Genomic DNA, 24,135 nt, shown 5'->3' on the forward strand with positions numbered 1-24,135 from the left:
TTAATTCAAGCCCCAGAGCTATTTATTTACCCAATTGTATTCACTACATATCTTCCACGGAGATACCGAAAAGATCCCTCTATACCTCTGTGTAATGATGTTACATGTTGCATGTATGAAATTTAGGGAGTCCCATTTTAAATGCATTTTTTTTATAGCAAAATGAACAAAATTAATTGCTTCTTTCCTATTACGGGAGAGATCTAAATTATCTGTGACAACCAACCAATGGAGTTTTTTAAAATCATGTGCCAATAATTATTTCTTTAACTTCTTTGTCCCAGGTTCCAGTTACTGTATGTAACACAAGAGAGAACAGTCAGGAGGATGTCAGTCTTCTTGTCAGACTTCTGTTTCAACATAAAAAAGTTCAGACATTTTCTCTAACAATTTGTGGCGACAGTCGACTGCCAGTAACTTCACTGGCGAAGCGCAGAGTAAGAGGTCTTTGGGGACTCGAGCTTCTTTGGCAGTCCCGGCTGCGTCTTGATGAGTGATACACGTGTCTGGAAATTGTGCATTGTTTTTCTGGTGCTCATGTAAATATACAAACCGTAATAAAAGTGCCTTATCGTAATAAGTTGTGATTTTTGGTGCAGTGACCGTCACTATAACCATAATACCCACATTGGTGACCCCGAGTCGCGAAAATACGTTGCAGTCGCTCGCTGTGTATCACCGGTTTCGTGCCAATAGACAATGTCGCAGCCTCCAGTTTTTACGGCAGCGCACGACGCCGCGACCGCAGAATTGACATTCGACTGTGAAGCGCAACGCTTCACCCCGTGTGCCACTAATACACCGGGAATGTTCGTATCTCCCGTGTTTGCCTCGCCTGGACGGACGACTCGAAACTCTGCCGGCATACCACACCGGGCGCTGTACACATCGTCGCAGACACCTTCTACGGCATTCTACGCTCAACAGAATGCCCCTTCAGCACAGGACCCCGGAAACCCCGAGTTTCTACCGCACAGCATGGACCACGCGGCTGGCCAGTTTCTGGGTCCACATGCACGGCTGCCGTTTAACGTGCCCCCCTTCGCGCCGGTCGAAGGGACACTCGCGCCAACCGCGCCGGACCATTTATACGCCTACCCGTCCTGCCGCCCCGCGCACATCTCGGGCGACGCACCTGCCGTGGTTCCGCCCCGTCACTCGGCGCTCAATCGCGATCTCGCGCCTCTGCTCGAGATTCCAGCTGCGCCGGCAGTTGACCCGCCCGCGCCTGCCGCGCCGTGCTTGTCGTGTGGCCGCACAGATTCCGTGCCTACATGGACCGGATACCACGTCTCGCCAACACAGCTAACGGACGTTCAACGCAACACATCGCCTGCCACTGAGGCACATTTTGCACCAGTGAACACCGTGCAGAATCCCCGTGCGTTTCGTGCCCCTCCTGCAGCCCCGCAAACACTGGCCCCCGGCCGTTTTCCGAAGCTGCCGCCGTTACAACCAGACAACCCAGTGACGTGGTTTACCTTGGTGGACAACATGTTGGACATACACGGTATTGCGGACGACAGCACCCGTTTCGTGTGTTTAGTGAACCACCTGCACGACCACCCTGATCTCATCAGTGACTTATTGCTGAACCCTCCTAAGAGCAACAAATATGCCTCTGCTCGCGCATTACTTATCGAACGCCTCTCTCGTCCGCCGGCCGATACTATTCACAACATAATTTACGACGAGACTTTAGGCGACAGAACACCCTCACAGCTGTGGCGACGCTTGCGTGCACAGGTCGGTACCGAGATCCTGCCGAACTTAGCGCTCTGAGCATTGTGGTTGGTGAAGCTGCCACAAGAACTACAGTTACATTTGCTTCCACATACAGCAGCGTCACTCGAGGATAAACTACGGCTGGCGGATCAGGCATACGCCATTATTCGACACAGCACAGTGCCTAACACCGCCGAGGTTGGTAACCCTGTGTGTATACTTCCACCGTCGGGCGGTAGAGGTCGGGCGCGCGCGTATCGCGGACAGCACACGGAACAGCAGCCACCTAGCGGCCAAGACCGGGAACCGCCAGCGGGTCGGCAACAGCCGCTCCCCACCCCAACCAGGCTAGCACCTGCCCGCCCCGCCTTCCCCCCGCGGGACGCTTCGGCGGGTGGGACGAGTATAGCCGATTCACGCATATGCTGGTTTCACACCACCTTCAGGGATGCCGCTCGCAACTGCCGTCCGCCCTGCGTGTTCCCAAACGCTGCACGCGGGCCGCAGTAGGCGCCACGGCCCGCGGATACAGGCAGGGGCGCCCACAGACATTGCATTCTGTCAGATTCCCCACCCCACGAGGACGTCTGTACACCTTCGATGTAGGTTCGCGCCGGTATTTTCTCGTCGTTACCGGAGCAGACGTTAGTGTCATACCCCCCACATTTTCTGTAAAGGACACGACATCAACCAAACTGTCCCTTCAAGCAGCAAATAAGTCGACACTTCGTGTCCAGGGTTTGGCCAAGTTACCTATTGAACTCATACCTGGTAAACAGTTCACTTGGTCCTTCTACGTGGCTGATGTCGAAGATCCAGTATTAGGCATCGACTTCCTTTTCCACTTCGGACTGTCTCCAGATCTTCAGTCAGCCGCATTATTGCACCACGCCTCGTCCACGCACATTGCATGTTCAGTCGCCTCTTCGGCCCCCCCTCCCCCTCGGCTCCCCGACGACCTGGGAACAGCTCCCATCAAGTGCTCTTCATCGGCAGACAGCCTCACGATTTCCACCGCCCATCTCCAGCCGGAACGCCCTGCAGTCGACGACCTCCGTCCTCACAACGTCAAACGGAACCATGCCAGATCATCGGCTACGCAAGCCCTCATCGAGGCACGACGCCTCGGACAACGCCTGCCAACGCCGCCACCACCTGACACCGGAGATGCACCTCGTGGAACTCGGCTGACACCGAAGCAGACTGCTTCCCTGGCACATCAGGTTAGTGACTCTCGTGTGCTACCAATCCCCGTTCACGACGGCCCCCAAATGAGTTCGCCAGCCAAGCTGAACGCTATTACGAATGGCACGACACACAAAATTGTCACGACAGACGGGCCTCCAGTGCGCCATAAAGTGCGCCGGCTGCCACCACATAAACTATGCCTTGCTAAAGCCGCGGTGGAGGAACTTCTAAGGACAGGCATTGTTCGCCCATCGGACAGTAACTGGTCCTCCCCCATACATTTAGTTCCCAAAAAGGACGGCACTGTGCGCCTGTGCGGCGACTATCGTCGCCTCAACGCGCGGACGGTATTAGACAATTACCCGATACCTCACATACAAGACTTTGCGCAAGTACTTAGCGGAACATGCATCTTCAGTGTCTTGGACTGCCGCAAGGCATATTTACAGATACCAATGGAACAGAGTGACATCCCAAAGACAGCAGTAATCACACCTTTTGGTCTGTACGAATTTTGTTACATGCCTTATGGTCTCAAAAACGCGGCCCAAACTTGGCAGCGTTTTATAGACTCACTTCTTTTTAACTGCACATATTGCTACACATACCTCGATGACATACTAATTTTCTCCCCCTCTGACAGGGAACATGAACTCCACCTGGCCATGATACAGGACTTACTGACACGTAACGGAGTCGAGATCAATAATGATAAGTCACAACTCCGCTGCACCGCTGTCACCTTTCTGGGGTACACAGTCTCCTCGGATGGTATATGCCCCCCGCAGGAGCGGGTTGACTGCATTCGTGAGCTACCCCTCCCAGTGTCGTTTCGCAAATTACGCCGGTTTTTAGGAACTGTCAATTTCTACCGTCGTAACCTGCCGATGGCGGCAGCAATTCAAGCCCCTTTGACTGATGCATTGGCCGGAAAACAAACCTCAGGCAGTCGCCGAGTACCGTGGTCTGACAGCATGGTGAGAGCTTTTGAAGACCTTAAATCAGCTTTAGCACGTGGTGTCACTCTCGCCCATCCTTTGCCAGATGCCTGCATCTCGATTACAGCGGATGCAAGCGATTTCGCAATCGGTGCAGTCCTACAACAGCATGTCAATGACACGACTCAACCACTCCGTTTTTTTTCCAAAAAATTATCTACAGCTCAACGTAAATGGTCAGCATTCGACAGAGAATTGCTTGCAGTTTATGAAGCTGTAAAATATTTCTGCACAGACATTGAAGGAAGGAATATAACAATCTTCACGGACCACCGCCCCCTCGCGGAGGCTATCCGTAACCCCGCTACTGACCTCCCTCCACGTAGGTTCCGGCAAATGGACTTAATTTGCCAATACACAACAGACATCCGTTACATTCGAGGGTCAGAAAATGTGGTGGCTGACTACCTATCACGTATCACTGCAATTTCATCCCCCATTAATTTCGATGAATTGGCCCACTTACAGGACAGTGACACCGAATTGCACAACCTCCGACAGGACCCAGATACTTCCCTTCAGATTGTTTCGTGCAACCTACCGGGCTCGGCCAAGCCACTGTGGTGTGATACATCCACAGGCACCGCTCGGCCTATTGTCCCCCCTGCGCTGCGTCGCCAAGTGTTCAGTACCTTACATAACCTGGCACATCCTGGCGCTAAGGCTACGCGCCTGGTTACAGAACGCTTTGTGTGGCCAGGTGTGAAGAGGGATTGTCGTACTTGGGCTCGTGCTTGTGTACAGTGCCAGCGCAGCAAAGTTGGCAGGCACACACAACCCAGTCTCGGTAAATTCGACATCCCGAAAGGCCACTTCCGTCATGTACATGTGGATCTCGTAGGACCATTACCCGTGTCGGACGGTTTCAGGTATATCCTGTCCGGCATTGATCGCGTTACACGTTGGGTGGAGGCAATCCCCCTGCAGGACATCACAGCAGATACCGTAGCACGTGCATTTGTATCCTCCTGGATAGCTCGATTTGGCTGTCCTACATCCATCACCACCGACCAGGGAAGACAGTTTGAATCCCTGCTGTTTAACAAACTCTGCATCCTCTGTGGGGTGGATAGATTCCGCACTACGGCTTACCATCCCCAGAGCAATGGACTGGTCGAGCGGTGGCACAGAACACTGAAAGCGGCACTCATGTGCCACGGTGGTGAGTGGTGCGATGCCCTTCCCTGGGTTATGCTAGGAATACGCACGGCTTACAAGACAGACCTCCAGGCTTCACTCGCAGAGCTCCTGTATGGCGAGACACTAGTCCTCCCCGCAGAGTTCGTCAACGACGAAGCAATCGCCGACCTGTCCGACCTCCCCATGCTAGTTGAACGGGTCCGGACACACATAGCCGCGATCCGCACGCCTCCTCCACGGCCACATACCCGCCCTCGCGTGTTCAGGCATGCGGCTCTGGACTCTTGTGAGTTCGTTATGTTACGGGATGACACGGTCAAACCGGCATTACAACCACCATACTCTGGCCCACATCGAGTAGTGTCTCGCAGGGACAATACTATGGACATTCTCATCAGTGGTCGCCGGCAGACAGTTTCCCTCCAACGCGTGAAACCAGCCTGGACGATCGAAGAAGCTGTAACACACCCCCCCGAGTCGAGTGTTCTTCCATCAGATGGTGACGACCCCGATCCCACACAGATCACCCACCCTCCTGCGTCCAACCATGATCGTATGTGAACCGAGCCTACACCCGAGGACAACTCAGCGGTTGTGTACGATGATATGCTACCCTCGTTCCAAACAGGCACTGCGTGTGACAATCCACAATCTCAGGCTCAACCTCATGTTGCGTGTGACATTACACCATCCCAAGTGTTGGTACCCAATACCTCCACAGAGTGTTCCAATGTTTCTCCTGAACTACGTTACTTTTCGACCCCACCCCCCCCCCTAGTGCATCCTACATCCACTGTCGACGAAATTTGCATCGCCATCAACGCCTCCGAGTGCCAACGTGACGAGCTTTCCTTGCAGCTCCACGAGGGATCCATCTTCATTCTCCGCATAGGGGACACTTCACGTGGGTCCACACCCACGTCACACATCACCATCCTGCGCACAGTCCCTATCCCAAATGGGGTGGATACGGCTGCCATAACCGCAACGTTCAGCACCGACGGGATGCTCAAGATTCGCATCCCCCTCTCCGCCGATACTGCAACAACATCTCCTGTGCCCGTCCAGTTCACGCGCGCAGGTCGACCAGTCCGCCCCCCTCACTGGATGGTGGACTATACGAGCGCTAGTCCACCCTGCACAGACAGTATGGACACTTAGCACACGCTGCTATCAACCAGCGAGCATCCCACAACGCCACTACACAGGAAGACACCCATGTCCGTCCCCCAGTGCTCCGCACTCCTGGGGGGGGGGGGGCTCTGTGGCGACAGTCGACTGCCAGTAACTTCACTGGCGAAGCGCAGAGTAAGAGGTCTTTGGGGACTCGAGCTTCTTTGGCAGTCCCGGCTGCGTCTTGATGAGTGATACACGTGTCTGGAAATTGTGCATTGTTTTTCTGGTGCTCATGTAAATATACAAACCGTAATAAAAGTGCCTTATCGTAATAAGTTGGGATTTTTGGTGCAGTGACCGTCACTATAACCATAATACCCACAAATTTAACTTCTGATGTGATGTTAATTAATATTTGTCTGATGTGTTTTGTTGAATTTTCCCTATACTCTGAATTCTTCTGATATGCTGACAAAGTAACTTTGTAGTTACAGGAATTATCAAAAAATCAAAATGACTGCATATTATTTCATAAATTAAAATTCCTACAAATAAAACTACTAAATTGACAATATTCAGATAGAAACTGAAAGTTTGTCAAAGAATAATATGATCTAGTAATTACAGAAATGAACAATTGATTCACGACAGTACACATGCAAAACCCACTTCAACAATCACATCCTAAACATATCAAAGATCGCTGATATATCTTACACAACTTCGCGTTGATAATGGTACTGAGCTGTGCTTTAAAGCTTGAATGTCTTTCCACTAGGGTAATCAATATATGAGGAAGCTTGCTTCTGATGACCAAAATCGGTCAAAATAAATCAAATAATAGGTAACATACAGCTGTTTATCTGTACATTAATAATAGAGACACTCAACAGTCAGCACAAAAAAGAAAAAATCTTTGCATTACCAGTATTTGTGAGAATCAGTACTTCATAATTTTGAGCAATTTGACATTATTCCTACTCTTTCCATAGAATTCAGGAAAATAATTGTCTCTCTTAAACTTAAGAAATCTCTCTGTTGATAATGTTTCAAACAAAATATCTACTTCCCAAGGCATCTTTCGTAACTAAATATGCTATTATTTGATGTCTTTGTAAGAAAAGGCTTTAGGAAAAATACAAACTTGTGACTGGATGAGGATATTTGAAAAAATGGGATTCTCAGTCAGTCATACACAGTATTGCAGGTGGGCTTTCCCAATGAACAAGTCATCGAAATGAACTATTTTACAATATCTAAATGACAACATTTGATCTATTAGCTTGTTTTTGTGTTTCGCTCAATTGTCCAGCTGCTAAATCACAACATCCTTTTGGAGAAAAAAGATTATGAGTTTCAAGGTACTCATATTCTTGATAAGTACAAATGACCTCCCATGTTGTATTGATAAAGCAGAAATGGTCCTCTCTGATAGGAATACTAGCACGATAATGAAGCCTAGTTAAGATGCACTGAGAAAAATGGATTAAATTTTAACACTTATAATATATTTATTATCTGATAGCAATCCGTCACTTGAAACAGAAAAAACAATTCATTTAATTATCTGTACAAGACAGGATATAACATCAGTAATAACAATGAGCTGATTGGTGAATGTTTTGAACAAAGTTCCTAACTTCTGAATGTTCATTCGAATTTGTATAAGAAATCACAGGCATATCACAAGCCAAAAAATTCTGTTTCTACCAAAGGTGTAATTCTACTGGAACTTCAGTGTCTCACTGATGTTGCATGTATCCCTTTAAGCATAAATTTCAGAATGCTGTCATTTGCAAACAACTGTGTCCAGATCTACATTTATGTACAAGAGGAAATTGACTGGTTGAAACGCTGGTCCTTGAGAGACGTTTCTTTTATTTTTTACCTTGTATCCAAGAAATATGTCCTAGTATTAACATTTAGCTCATGTTTTACTTCTACTTTCTCTCTTAATTTGATCAGGTCTGAGGTAAACCATTTTAGTGCTGTGGCTCCAATGCAGAACTTTGTGGCCTAAATTGTCAAGTAGCAAACTCAAGTCTCAAAAAATTTTGGTGCATGTAGTTTTAGACATCACTAGTCATATTCTTAGTGTTTCCAAACTGATCTTGGGCATCCGCGAGGATTGTGTTTTTCAAGAATTTCATTAATATGTAATAAATCATTTTTATAGTAGTGCTGCAGGCAAGAGCAATACAAACTCAATATTTATTGTCTACTTACCACTAAATATCTGAACTTTAGCACTGTGACACCAACTGGAAAATGAGCGTACATCAAGAGTCCTGATTTTGACAGCTACATGGCTGGTAGGGGGTGTCTCAAATATCCATACACAGTCCATTTGTTCATATCCGGACCCAAAATTTGGTGATGAGATGTTCACTTGTGAAGTATTAAATGTGTCTCCAAGCTGAGTGGTGCTTCCACAACCTGTAATATTTAACATTATGTGTGAAAATAAAAGCACTCATTTTCTTTAAAAATATCAATATACATTCAAAATGTAAAATTAAAAAGATGAAATTATCTACTTTCTATTCATTCTAAACTATAATCTAAAGGTAATGACTGAAGACACACTAATTCTTCTGATCTCTCACTATTCTCTCTCATCGAATATGTGCTTAGCCAGGCTTAGGGAGTCATTCACAAACAGAAAAAGCCTCTAGCATCCAGCATTTCATCTTTAAGGTATGTGGTGATCTGTCCTCATAATAACTGTACATTTTCTGCATGGAAGTTTCCCTTGTCACAATGGTCTACCACATATTCCTCTTCATCCCATACATCTTCCCTAACATACATGACTGAAGCTTACACTGTAACTTTGTTTTACAATATTTTCTACATCTTACTTCACACAAGACATACAAGTCCACCATATCATCACATGACCTAATCATCCTAGTTTTCAAGGTTCACACACATTACTACACATATCAATATAATATTTCATAATAAAAGCAAATAATTCAAAGCACATAGATTCTCAATGTCTTATGTTCTAAAACAGTATTTTATTATATAGTGTAGGTTTTCAGTTATTAACATATGGGCTAATATCCCAAAATGTATACCAAGTAAAAGTGAAAGACTCACGGAATGTAGGCTATGAAAAAGTGTATCACATTCATTTACCTAGGAACCACAGTTAAGACAACTGGAAGAAAAGAGAAATATTTAGTCCAAAGAGTTTGCTTTAAGCATGCTGCTTACCACTTGCATTAACAGGTGGAGCTAAGTAATCAGGGATCTGTGTTACTTGCTCGACCTGCAGCCATTCAAGAAGAAAATAGGCCCCTTCACGAGAACCATGAGTTGTCAGCACAATATAGATAATATTTGATGTTGAAGTAAATGACTCTGGAGCTCTACCACCACAGAACTGTGTGTGTGTAGGTGCAGTCTCATCATAACCATCAAACACCTAGGGCACACATATGGACCATTTTAGTATTTGCTGTAATAACAAACTGAAGAAAGACACAGTTCAAGTATAAACCATTTTAAGCATTCAACACAAACATAATATCCAGAGGTACAGGATTTATGTAGTTGCACAAGTGGGTGTAGTTTTAAGGTAAATATTATAAGTGAGGCCTAACTACGTATTTGACAACACCACAAACAAAAATGAATCTCTGTAATTGATCACACACTGTTACATCAGTGTTAGATATTTCAGTATCAATTATCCATGATTCAATGTGTTGAGTATTTCTTCTAATGCAAAATAGAAGTCACTGGGAAGAATCTGCGGCACCCAGTCACTATTCAGGTTTCAAAATTTATTTAAGTTCTCATAACCATAGTTCTCACATCATATACAGAATGTGGACATTTAAATTACCACCACAAAGGCAACACTTGCTATTATTACACACTATATCTTCTTTCTTCTTACCAGAGTACCTACGGAATGATTAGCTCCCATGTTCAACTACTATATAGACTTAATAGCATTTGATTTCGATGTCTTTTATTTCTTAATGAAATAAAAACCCCCAAAAAACTGGTCCTCCATTAAACTGTGTGCTTGGAAAAAAGAAAAAAAAATTGAAGCTACACAGAGGAATTTCAAATTCATGAAATTGGCACACAAAAATTTCGAACAAGGTAAATGATTTAAGACTAATGTATTAAATAAAATCTAAATGAAATTTGTTTTAGTAGCACAGTCCTTAATGGAAACTACATTGTGCACACTGTAACTGCTCAGATGGGAGTGAGAAAAAACAGAACACATGAAACTACCATTCTCAGTTAATACAGATTAGATTTAATGGTTGAAAATTCTCATAGTCAAAATAAATCATACTGCCTATAATCTAAGTAAAATATGCTACCTACTAGTGGCCTAGCTAAAGCATATTCAAGTTTTATGTAATGTTGTTACTAAGTATTTACATAATCTTTGCAAAACAAAATGTATAAGTTCTTTAAATAATTACAAAGCTGATTTTACACAAAACAGAATAAAATGTAATATTTTATAAACTGCAGAAAGGTTAGAAAACTCACTGTCAATGAGGAATACAAACAGCCGCCAAAATATGTTGGGATGAAAAAATTCTTGAATGTCAGGGTAATAACATGGTTAAAGTCAACAGTGATTCTCCAATTGAATACACCTTGTTTTGTATATGGTTGAGGATAGAGTGGAGATGCCAGCTGTCCTGATGGTCCTTCCAAGTTGTTACCATGCACTGAAATAAATTTAAACTTTAAATAAGGTGCCAATCATACATTTTGTACAAAGTGTATGCTAACACTGTATTTTACCTTTTAAGTCAATGACTTATGACTAGTAGGACAGTATAGAACTTATATCAATTACTACACTTACTGGACATATGGTACACATTACATCCCTTGATCTGTCACACTCTACCCAATATTAACAAACATTTTCATGTGAGGTTCAAAAATTAAAAATGTTTGTGTCACACTCTTTGACATAGAATGTTAGATAGCGTATTGGAGGTTGATGTAAACAGATTTACACCTTACATTGTGAAATTCATAGTTACAATAAGAAATAATGCGAAAACTTTTTACAATGTTAGTTTTAAGAGTATAAAATATGAATACCAATAATGTACAATGTCTTACATTCTACAGTGTTAGACAGGTCCTTTGTAACAAATGAGGGATTACAGGTGTCACAGAAGTCATTTGTTATGAAATAAGTAGTATCTTTCAATGGTCTGACTTGGAATTACACACCCCTGTTTGAAATTAGCAAATGTCATATTAAGTGATTGCCACCTTAGTGGTGAAATGGTAAAAGCTGGAAGACTTTGAACCAGAAGTGTTTTATGTCCAGCCACTGTTGACTTCAGTAATCAATCAATGCTGTGTGCAACATTACTGTATTTAGCCACTATGCAATGCCACACTTCATTTTATTGTGTTACGCTTGGGAAATGTGTGGTGAAGGAGTTACTGGTCTCTTTCAAGTACCACTTCTAACTCTTTTGATGAGAGAAAGCTCTTTATCCTCACTGATGGTGGATGCTTGGTGCAAACAATGAAGTACAAGTGCAGTAGCAGTACTTCATGAAGAAAGAGTGACTAGATCCTTCCATATCTCTTCTTTCTCTATAACAGTCTCAGTGTTGGATGCAGCTTGCTTCCATCATCCCTACAGCACCTTCTACTAATACTCCAGAGAAAGTTTGCAAATTGTCTCATGAATAAAGTTAGAATATTTGCAACTGTCAACTAAGTAAAAGTATTTTTACCCAGACCTCTATCCCGCATATATTCACACTGTTGATTGCATAAGCAGTTACTAGCAATCACCTACTGGAATTGTTTAATTGACTGAGCACCCCCAAATAACGCTGTGTTACAGAGATGCTCCAAAAAATGTCAATTATGTTCTATGAGACCTCGTGATTGCAGCTGGAACATGTTGACTTCTTGCCACAATATTTCGGCTGGCAACCATCCAGCCATCTTCAGTGGGTGTCTGCCACTGGAGACAACTAGTTCACAGTGTCAGCTTTATAGAGGAAATTGGTGCAGAAATGCATGTGCATTAGCGGCCATCACAGGAGGAGTCCATCAAATTCGACACCCTCTGCAAATACTGTTCCATCTGTAGCATGCAGGCCCATGCATAAAGGTGAAACTATATGTCCACCCTCTCTCGGCCACTGATGAAGATTAGAGCTCTTCTTGTTCCAGTAAAGGATGATATGGGACTGTGGAAGGCGAGAATTTACAAAATTTCTTGTCAGTGTGGCAAAGCTAACGTACGTCAGACGATATGCACAATACATTAAAGGTGCATTGAACATGAGCACCACACTTGCCTTCTGCTGACCAGTAAGTCAGTTGTAGCTGAGCATTGTATTGCCACAGGACACTCTATGGACTATTCTGCCACAAAAATCTTGGCCTCAGTGAGATCCTCTAGGGACTCAGTAATAAAAGAATCTGTGGAAATGCGTCTAGCACAAACTTTTGTAAATCGTGACAGTGGTTTTCTATTGGACAAGGCTTGGGACCCAATGAGATCTTTAATTTCTTCTGAGAGAAAACATTTTCCTCATAATGACGCATGTGGTGACATCTGACGTTTTTAGCACTGGGAGCATGCATTCCGACAGAGAGCACGCATGTAGTTTCCTTTTTATGCATGCACCCGTGCCACAGATGGAACAGTATTTGCAGGGAGCGCAGATTGCAATAGACGATGTTCCTGTAAAGACCGCCAATGTGCATGCGTCTCCACACCAATTTTAGCTATAAAGCCAACACTGTGTACTAGCAGTCTCCAGTGGTGGACACTCACCTTAAAATGGCTGGATGGTTGTCAGCCAAAAGTCAACATAAAGTCAAAAAAGTCAACATAATCCAGCTGCAATCCTGAAAACTTCAAACATCACATGTCAAATATGCTTTGCTTGTCTATCAACAACATTTTCCAGTCATATATTATCTACACAGTACACTTGTTTCACTTCATCATCAGCTTGAAGAAATGTGATCTTATCATCCTCAGTACATTGAATACAGTACAACGTGAAAACATGAGTTTCAAGAAAATATGGCCGAGGTATTTGCCTATGAATCATTCTCATTCATAGGTGTCACGATGTATAGTACAACTACAAGAATAATTTATGTATCATGAACATTGTGGAACAAAATCAGCTGCTACACAAACTGGAAAAGATTGGCCTAAAAGACTTAACTCTCCGAGTTCAATTTATCCAGAAGCTCTTTAACGTAGTATCTCTTGTCCTCACTTTTCCAGAGACATTACGTTAACTGATTAGATCTGTTCATGCAAAACTTCAATACAAGACAAAGTCAGCATTATATGTGGATAAGGGAAAAAAAAATCCTGGATTTTTCCCTGATTTTCCAGTTAAAAAATACACTTTTTCCCAGGTGAAAATACACTTTTTCCATGTTCAGTGACACTTTACTTTCCCACAGAACTATAAAAATTGGAAATTTGTCGTAATGTCTTATGGGACCAAACTGCTAAGGTCATCGGTCCCTAAGCTTACGCACTACTTAATCCAACTAAAACTAAGGACAAAACACACACCCATGCCCGAGGGAAGACTCAAACCTCCGAAGGGGAAGGGGGGGGGGGGGGGGGGGGGGGAGTCGCGCGGACCGAAAGGCATCTCAGACCGCAGCTACCCCCAAAACTATAAAACTTAACAATCCTTTGAATGGCTACCATTTTATACACCAGCATAGAAATTCCTGGCACTTTACAAAAAAAATTGGACTGTACACTGCATATTTTGGTATTATGATATGCTGCATATTTTTGTATTACGAAACTATAAATTTTAATTCCACCACCACCAAACACAGCACATTAGTTTCCGAAGCACTGACATAAAGACTGTGATGGCCTTTTGTAAGCTGATCATAGCTCATGTCACATGATCTCACCAGCCGGTGGCAGCAGATATTCAGAGTATAGGCCACTTGACGTACTAAGCCAATAGTAACATCACTGTTAAGGAAAAGTTAATGGTTTAAATTAATATATATGGGGTAGCTACAAGAAAAGCTATACTTTCACATACAATATTGATCTCGAAGATTAATAAGCTACACGAGAAGCTAAGCTTTCACACATAATATTGGTCTTTCTTTGAAATTGTTGCATTTTAAGATACATCACACAACTGTGCCAGTAAAATTAAAAATAATGACTTAAATGTCTGGTCTTTTTGGCTCGAAATCTGTCTAATTGGCTGGCCCTCAAAGTACTTAGTTTCAAACGAGAATAAAATTCTCTGTGATTTAAGGAATTCATCTCATATTCTCACATGTAACATAATTCATCTTGCATAAAAGGAAATTTACTTTGAAAGTGACTCTTTTCAAACCACCATTCACAATATTTTCTTGAGACCTGTTAGAAATAGGTTCATTTCAGCAGTTGGCAGAGAAAAGCAGACAACAGGGGTTAATGCACATGTGCTGGTACGGTGGTGTAGGAAGCCTGTATGTTCATACATACTATACATTATGAGATCTTACACAAAATCATAAAAGAGGATACTCCATGAGCATCAGAATTTTGTAAGCTATATTAAAGTTCATAATTCAGCTTGAAGCGCAAATTTGTGTATCCAGATACACAATGAAAAAGATGCCAATCTGATATTAAGCTTTTCTGTGTGGTTTTTGGGATGTAAATTTTCTTGGAATACCAGTCCTATACTATCTCGTGTTTGGTTCTTTATTATGGCATAATGCCGTATGTATCAAAGATGAAACTGTCTACTGGAAATTCAGCGAACAGTTGGAACTGGCAATAGTGTGGAATGAAACACTTTGTTTCAGATAAATTTACTGCTTCAGCGGAAAAGAGTAATAAAACCCAAATTTCTTTAGCAAACTGACAAAAATAACTTCATTGTTCTATAAGGCAATTAATGCTTGACTGCCAAAAACATCAAAGTGATATAAAATCAGAAAACTGAAATGAATAATATATTTCAGCCTTCTGTAATTATGTGATTTATTTTAATTCACTTGATAGCTTCCAGCCACAGAAATCCGCCTTGTTTTCATTTTATGTGGGAGCTATAAATGAAGAGGAAACAAAAAAAATCACTAAACATAAACATGGGCCACGTGAAGACTAACCCTCTTCCCATTCACAACAACTCAGACTGCTCTGCATGAATCTGGCAGGTTGGGTGCACCAGAAAAAATTTTCCAGGTAGCATCTGGCTTCAAGTAGTCAGAAGCAGGAGAAGTTACTGTTCATATGCTACTGAATTTTGCATGCGTGTGAGCCTGCTGGCAACTGTTCAAACAAACCTAATGTAAACAACTGTGATGCCATGTTCATCAGAAATAGTTCATTGTTACGTAGTATTACATAGTCTTTGTCCTACAGCCTTTGACACATTTTGCTGTTGGCAGACACTTATGTGTGCATGAAGTTTTGTTGCTGTAAATGGCACATTTCCTTTGCAACTAAAGTTTTATTTATTTATTTTTTTCTCTCATTTACGTTTTATTGCTGCAGTGTTATTCTGGAGCAACAGGATACAGTAATATCCTTTTTTATAGAGTATCAGTTCTTACCAGTCACAATTACAAAAATTTAACTGAAAACTAAAATGATGAAAAATTCTCGGAATTCGGAAAAATTCCCAGGTTTTTCCCGGATTTCTTGGTTGTCCCAAGGTGTATACACCCTGAAAGTCATATCCTCATTAACTGTTCAATTGAGTTCACCAGCAAATATTTCTGTAATCTTTTGGACTGAAACTGTTGGTAAGCATCTGCTGATACCTACAGTTTGTGTATTCTGTTTTAATTGAGGAGCTTACTTTGGTATCCTGCAAACCACACTTCTGCTACTTACAAAGTATGCTCCCTCTTCAATATAAAAAATAGTTATACATTCAATGTAAAGAAGCCACCTCTGATGATTCAAGAGGAACTGATTGTGTAAAATAGCACTGAGTTAAATGCAATATATGTAATGCATTCGCTCTGCTGAGGAAGATGATGGCTATTTCAGATGTGGAACTGCTGTTATGATGAAAATACCTGTGATAGATGACAGCTAAGGGAATATACTCAAAATACATTCAAAGACAGATTTGCACACCTTATCATTACAAGGCAATTTTTTTTAATATGATCATAATTACTCTTACACATCTTTTTTTCACACACTCTCTCTGTTAATAGAAATTAGATAGTGCAACACATAACCTAAAATCTGTAGCCAATGCAAGATAAAACTTACTTTTAAATAGTTTTATTTAAGCATAATACTCAGAAATGTATGCTGGCATAACATGGATTCAAAGTGAATAAAAACTTGTCAGTTTAGTAGTTGCATAATTTCCAATAAAATACTAAGGCTTTTGAAAGCTGCTCCTGTCATAGTCACCAGGAGTAAAAAACCAATGACTGACTGGACTGGCACAGTGTGCCTCTGATGTAGGTGTGATAGCAGGTCTGGGACTTTGCAGAACTGGGACCTACCACAACTGCACAAAGTGGCACATGCACGGGAAGGCAAGTTATGCAGTTCATAGCAGCTCTGGCCCACCTTGGGTCCAGTGGCATCAGGTGGTGCGAGAGGTCAGTGCCACATCTGAAATTGTTGCTCCACCTCCCTACAAGTGTCAAGTGTCCATCTTTGCTTTCAATTGATATTTGAAGCCCACTATTGCACCTATGTAAGTGGCACAGCATGCCATCTGTGGCAGTCTGTGGCTTTGTACTCTTGATGCCAATGACAGAGACAGCTATTGAAACCTATTGAGTGTTTTATATGAAGTGAGCATGTCTTATACACTGAGAAGATTTTATTCAGGCATTCCATTGCATAAAACACCTATAAAACATGAATCCAATGTAATACAAAATGTACATACACAGTTGATAAGAAGCCAAAAAGCCCGATCCTGGTGGGCCAGCTGTCCCACTACGGAACTTCACCCAGATACTGTGTGCAGCAGTCAGATTAGATGGTAGCGGTGAGTCACTACAATATAAGCCCATAAGTGGACCACCACCACTCTCTCGGCGTACTTCAACATAGTCTTCATCACAGTTACTACCGCCAAGTGAGAACTGAGAAAATGTCACAATAGCACTATTTCCTGAAAAACAGTTTACCAGTAGTTGTTAGTTACATATGGACAGGTTCTATACTGTTGGGCATAATAAAGCTTGTTTTAATTTGGCACTCATTGAAGTGAAAATAAACTACCAAAATAAAAATCAAAAAACTGCCATTACCATATTTCTATATTATTTGCTACACTATACCCATGAGGACATTGTTGCAAAGTTATGAACATACCTAAAACATTGTAATACACTGGACAAACATTCCTTGTGTTCTGGCTACATAATATTGGTCATAGTCAAGGAATAATAATAGTATTTAACCCCCCCCCCCTCACACACACACACACACTCTTTCTCTTTATCCTTACACTCACTGACATAAAAGAAAAGTGTCTATTGGCCTATCTGAATAGGGTGAAATTAGATTAACTTTGTAATGGATTGGTGCCAGAAAAGAGAAACTATTCTGAATAAAACAGTATTAGAGCTTAATATATTCTTCATCTGGAGAATTTGTTAACACCAGTTTAAATTTTCAGTCTAAATGAAGACGATACAGCTTCACATTGGAAGCACACTTCGGTCAATTATCATAACTCGTGGGTATGTCCTCTGGGTCTCTGTGGATAACAGAGCTCACAAAAGAGGTACTTGTAGCTCTTGACAAGAATGACTGTGTTAAAGGCATATTATTAGACTTGTCCAAGACTTTTAACCATGTAATACTATTAAATAAACTAGAGGCATTAGGTATACGAAGAACAGCAAACGAGTGGCTTCTGCCTTACTGGGAAACTAGAGTGCAATAGTCAGAGATACTTCACATGTCTGCTGATGATGAGTTTTTAGTAAAATAACTGTAAGACAGGAAACTTATAAAAATAGTTATCTCTAGGATAGTGTACTGGACCCGATTCTGTTCTTAACCCTTGCAATACCAATTTTACTTTATGCCGACCTATTTTCAATTCTGTAATTTATTTGTGCTTTACATTTTAAAATACTGAAAAATGTTATTGTTTATATGAATTCTTCTGCTATATTCTATAACTGTTTTAAATTTTTCATTAAATTTAACCCTTCCTTAGTAGCAGACACAACTTTCCACAGTCATTGACAAAACAACATAACTCCTAATGTCGCAGTGTGCAGTAAATCAACACTGAACATAAAGAAAACAAACAGCATGCACTTCAGCACAATGAGGGAAAACAACTCTCTTACTTCAAGCGTGCACGATAAAACTATAGATTGTGTAACATGTACAAAGTTCTTAGTGACGAACACTAAGTGTCAGTTAACACGGAATGAACATATGAAGATACTGGCAAAAACAATGTCACCATCACAATATGCTCTTAGTGTTCTAATAGCCAGTGTCTAGCGGTGGCATACTGTTCCTACATGCTCTCATATCTCAGTTATAGGATTCATTTCTGGGGATAAAATGTGCAAAATTTGTACACAGTTTTCAAACTGCAGAAAAGAGCTGTAAGAATAATTAAAAGTAGTAGTCAGGCTCCCTGTTAAGAACTATTTATAAAACTGAGTGTGTGTTAGTTGCATTTGTGTGTGTGTGTGTGTGTGTGTGTGTGTGTGTTTGTGTGTGTGTATCTATTGCAGACGAAGGCCTTAATGGCCCAAAAGCTTTAATTGTGAGACTCAGTGTCTCCACTATATGGTGAGTAGCAACTTTCCTTCTCATAATATTGTTACATTCCATCCTGGATTTTCCACTGAGTATCCTTACTGCACCAAGTAAGTGCATCTATCAACCTATTATACATATCAGGGAAAACATTAATAAGTATTTCACTTACAGTTCTATACGTAATCATGGAACAAGAGGTAGTCTGGACTTGCATTTACCAAGGAAATACAAACAACAAAACACTACCATGGAATAAAATTGCATTATAAACTGACAAAGGAGATCAAAAAGATTACTAAAATACATCTACTTCAAAAGGCAGCTAAAACTTACTTCATAAGTAATGCACACTTCACAGTTAAGATACATTATAGGACTCAGAGTAGGAGTTAATAATGAAAGGGGGCAACTACAATATCCTCTCACATTAAAATATGTAATTACATTGTTCTTTTACAAACAAATCTGCCAGGACTTATAGTGCATGATAATATTTTCTGGTCATTCTTCTGTGCTCAGCTTCTCACTTATGAGGGAGGGTGATGCTGACTCAGTTCTCCAGACAAACTGAATGGCAGACATGGAGACATTTATCTTCATGGTCCGGGAGTCACCAGCAGGTCTCCATGGTGTGTGCAGTGCAAAACTAATTTCTTATTATAAGGTATTTAGTGCAAATTGCATATGATCAAGACAGCATTGTACAGTAGGGACTAACTGATGGAAGCAGTGCAGTTGTTGAGGCACTGACTCCATATTTAGGAGGATGGACTTTGCTGCATCAGGCCATTTTGATGCAGATTACCTGTGGTTTTCCTAATGCATTGTAGGCAAATACTGGGATGGTCCCTTAAGTAAGGCCACAGTCAACCACCTGTCTTATCCTCATAAACATACATATTCTGTGTTATGTATATTAGAGCTATTTATTTCTGGTGTACTATGAAGAGGAATCTTAAGTCATTGTAAAGTGATCCCTGGATGAATTAATGATGAAATAAATTATGAATAACCAGTTTTATTGAGTATAGTAGATCTCCAGATCTTCAAAAGAATGTCACAAAATTAAATTTAACTGTATGATATTAGGTTAAAGAATAAGATTGTACCATTTTTATTTTGCATGTTGAGATTCTGGTTGCTATGGGTTTATTTATCAACTGTCATTTTTTTATTTGTAGTTCACTGTTGCTATTTGAGTTTAGACATTATCATTTTGTCATTTGGAGACAGTAAGTGGAGATGTGTACATTAGAAAATGGGAGTGCCAAGTGGAGAAATTGGAACATTTCTGACATATTCTTCTGTTTGCGTTCAAGAGAAGAGTGACAGCAATGGAGAACATTTGTGCCATGTATGGGGTTAATATCAATGAACAGAGCATGGCAAGAAAAAGGTATTCCCATGTCAAGGAGGATTGTATTGACATTAGTGATTCCCCACATTCAGGAAGACCTTCAATGCAATGGGAAAATTCGAAAATTAGGTGTATTGGTACTGAATAGTGTAAGCCAAAATCACAAAAATCAGCGGGTGGCCATACATGCATCTCTGCTTGCTTGTCATCAACTGGCTCATTTTGATTGATTGATTTCTTTATTAATCCATGTAACAATTTACATTGTGTGGATTTTGTCAGCAAAATCATATACAATACAATATACCTACAATTATACACATAAAATTAGAATTTACACACATTTTTGAGGTATCTTAAATTAGTTTTATATCCTTATGTAATTTGTAATTTTCTTATAGTACTGTACAATTCGGGATTTCATATTATAATTATTTCCTCATGTATTACAATGCAGGCTACTTTAATTACACAATATGTTTTAATTCAGATGGTCCATTATTGTTTAATAACTTTTATTTAATAAAAAAGTTTTTAGTTTTGTTTTGAACTGTCCAATTGTGTCAATATCTTTTATTTTTTGGGATAATTTATTATATAATTTAACAGCATTGTGGAGCAAGCTCTGCTGAGTTTTAACTTTATTTTTCCTCTCTAGATGCAGATTGTATTGGTTTCTAGTTTCATAGCTGTGTACTAAAGAATTTTTCATATAGCAGTCAATATTTTTTTTTACATACATAATACTTTGAAAAATGTATTCACAGGGGACAGTTAAGATTTCCAGCTTTTGGAAATGTTCAAGGCAGTGAGCCCTACTGCCACTCTTGGTTATTATACGAATTGCTCTTTTCTGTAATTTGAAAACTATTTGAATATTTTTACTGTTGATTCCCCAAAATATTATTCCATAGGTAATAACAGAGTGAATATAAGAAAAATATCTGACACATGTAGTATCACACACTGCATTCAGAATTCTAAGAGCATAGCATGCTGTAGCGATTCTGTTACTAAGTATTTTAATATGTTCTTCCCACTTTAACTGACTGTGAACATGCATACCAAGAAATTTTGTGTAGTCTACACATTCTATAGTTTCATCGTTTAACTTAGAGTTGTTATAGTGTGGTTTTTTGAAGACATAGAAGTTAACAGCATTTGTTTTTTTTTAAATTTAGTGTTAGTTTATTATTGGATGCCCACTCACGTACACTGTTTAGTGTTTGTTCGGCTTTTTCTTTCAGTGCATCTGGTGATTTGTCACTGATTAGAACATTTGAGTCATCTGCAAACAATATTGTTTGTCCATGCTTGATGTTCTGTGGGAAGTCATTTATGTAAATGAGAAATAGTATTGGGCCAAGGACACTACCCTGTGGGACACTTATATTTACATAATTTGGGTCTGAAGTATACTTTACAATATAGTTTGAGCAACTTGAAATATGTGAGATTTCAGTTATCTGTTTTCTATTTTTTTAGATATGACTGTAACCACTTTTTCACAACTCCCTTTATTCTCATTTCATCTAACTTATTTAACAATATGTTGTGGTCTACTGTATCAAATGCTTTAGTCAGATCAAGAAATATACCAGTTGTGTAGTTCTCTTTATCTAATGCTTCTAGAATGTGTTTTGTAAGGTGTGCTGTTGCTGATTCTGTGCTTTTCCCTGATCGAAATCCAAACTGGTCAACAGACAGTAAGTTGTATTTATTTAAATAATTCATTAGCCTATCTTTCATAATAGTTTCTAATATTTTTGCAAATACCAACCATTCCTATCCCTTACTGGTGATGAGAAACGATGTCTTTATGCTAACGTAAGGAACAAGAAAGGAATGGTTGAGTCCAAATATAGCAGCAAGTCTCAACCACAAAAGATAATGTTAGGCATCTGGTGAAATGGTGACAGTGTGGTGTACTATGAATCGCTTCTCCGAGGTGTAACCTTTACTAATGACATTTATTGTCAACAAATGAGGCACATTCCAAGAATAATGTCCACGAAGACTACATGAAATGATGTTACTCCGCAATAATGGTTAGACTAACAAAAAACACTATACACAAGTTGAGTTGGGATTTCACCTGATCTTTTCCATTCTCTATTAACTTGCAAGGTGCTTCCTTTCTGGGTGAAAATGGCTCAACAAGTTCTTCGTCTCAAAACCACATGATTTCTACTATTGCAGAACTGAAAAGTTACCCCAGCATTAGCAGACTGTTGCAAATAATGAAGGAGAATTATTGGTGATGACTAAAGTTTCTGTTGAGGTTATTAAATTTACAGAAAAATGATACAAACTTGTGCAACAACCCAATGCATACAAGAAATGAATTGCCTAGCAAAATAAAGCAACTAAAACAGATCATAAGTAATGTATCTGGTTACTTAAAAATTTGCCACAGCAACTGTTGTACATTATCAACTGCACTATAATCAGTATCTGGATGACTATATAAATGTGAAAATGCTATAAAGTATCACTTGAAAATAAATATGCAAACATGTTCCAGAACTTAGGGTGGCATGCAGTGTCAACTACAATCTTCAAACTGCGAAAATCTTAACTACAGGAAAGATTTCACACATATAATGAAAGAAAACAGTGTAAAACATAATTAGATAAAATATTATGGCAGAAAATGGTGAGAAAATTATTGCTGTAATCACTGTGTCATTGTAGTTTCAATGACTTCACAGAAGGCAGTTCTCCTTGTAGTGCTGTAGTTGTCTACTATGGTGCACCCCAGACCATCACTCTTGGTTGTCGGGCTGTATGGCAGGTGCCAGTCAGGTTGATATCCCATCGCTGTCTGAAGTGTCTCCAGAAATGTTTCTGCTGATTACCATGGCTCAAATCAAAGCAGAACTTGTCACAGAAGACAGTTCTACTCTAGTCTATGAAATTTCAGGCCAAACCATACCTTGGCCAGCTAGATCACCAAATCTCTACCAAATGAGAATGTTTGGAGCATTATGGGCATGTCTCTCCAACCATCTCAGGATTTTGACAATCTAACATGCCAATTGGACAAAATTTGGCATATCACTCTCAGGAATGGACCTAGCAACTCTATAAACCTGTGCCAAGCCAAGTAATTGCTTGCTTAAGGGGCACAGGCAGGCCAATGCATTACTGACTTGCTCAATTTGTGAAGCTCTTGCTCTTGAGTAAATCATCAACTTTTTCTGAAATTTTAATAATTTGATTGTCTGTATTATTACATCACATCTACTGGCTTTTATCCTATTCGGATAACATCTTCAAGACACACATGCATTGCTCTCTAAGGTTCAGCAGGTAGTATTATATTATTTTGCAAACGTCTATAATAGTTCACCAGTAGACATCAGGCAGGAAGTTAAAAATCTTCAAATATTTAAAATCCTTCTATAATTTACCAAAATACTTGAGAGTCAAAATGTATATTCTGTGTAACTCTTAACCTTTGTATCAGACAGATCCTTATTTTGCAGTATATAGACAGTTGATAGTGGTTTGTGCAAAGTTACTTAAATGCTTTGAAGTATTAGATAAACAGTGGTTGAATATACAGGAAGAAAAGCTGTGGCAATTTTCAAAGTAGCTGTTTTTTCATTATTTATATATACGAGGTATGTTAAAAAAAGGGGAATTTTTGTTTTTTGTATATAAATTTATGTATTCATCTAAATCCATGATATTCCCACATAAATATGCCCCATAGGATATCATATGCTTATACCAGCACTTTTTATAATCCCCGAAACACTACTGGATTGCAATTTTGCCCTGCATTTTTAATTTCATCTATGCTTGTAAAATTATGGGCCTTTATGGTTTTTTTTTTTTATTTCTGGGAACATAAAAAG

General features: G+C 40.4%; 1 protein-coding gene across 1 annotated transcript in view; it reads right to left on the reverse strand.

The window, feature by feature from the left end:
• LOC126202937 (cubilin-like) overlaps positions 1 to 24,135 on the reverse strand; it is a 771,281-nt gene that overhangs the window by 336,409 nt on the left and 410,737 nt on the right. The window contains exons 37-40 of the mRNA XM_049937033.1: positions 17,066 to 17,293; positions 10,695 to 10,879; positions 9,390 to 9,600; positions 8,394 to 8,603 (exon numbers count right to left, since the gene is read on the reverse strand). Of these exons, the coding sequence (XP_049792990.1) occupies positions 8,394 to 8,603; positions 9,390 to 9,600; positions 10,695 to 10,879; positions 17,066 to 17,293 (834 nt within the window). The remainder of the gene's footprint in view (positions 1 to 8,393; positions 8,604 to 9,389; positions 9,601 to 10,694; positions 10,880 to 17,065; positions 17,294 to 24,135) is intronic.

The sequence above is a fragment of the Schistocerca nitens genome, chromosome 9 (assembly GCF_023898315.1).
Source record: "Schistocerca nitens isolate TAMUIC-IGC-003100 chromosome 9, iqSchNite1.1, whole genome shotgun sequence".
Taxonomy (NCBI): Eukaryota; Metazoa; Arthropoda; class Insecta; order Orthoptera; family Acrididae; genus Schistocerca; species Schistocerca nitens.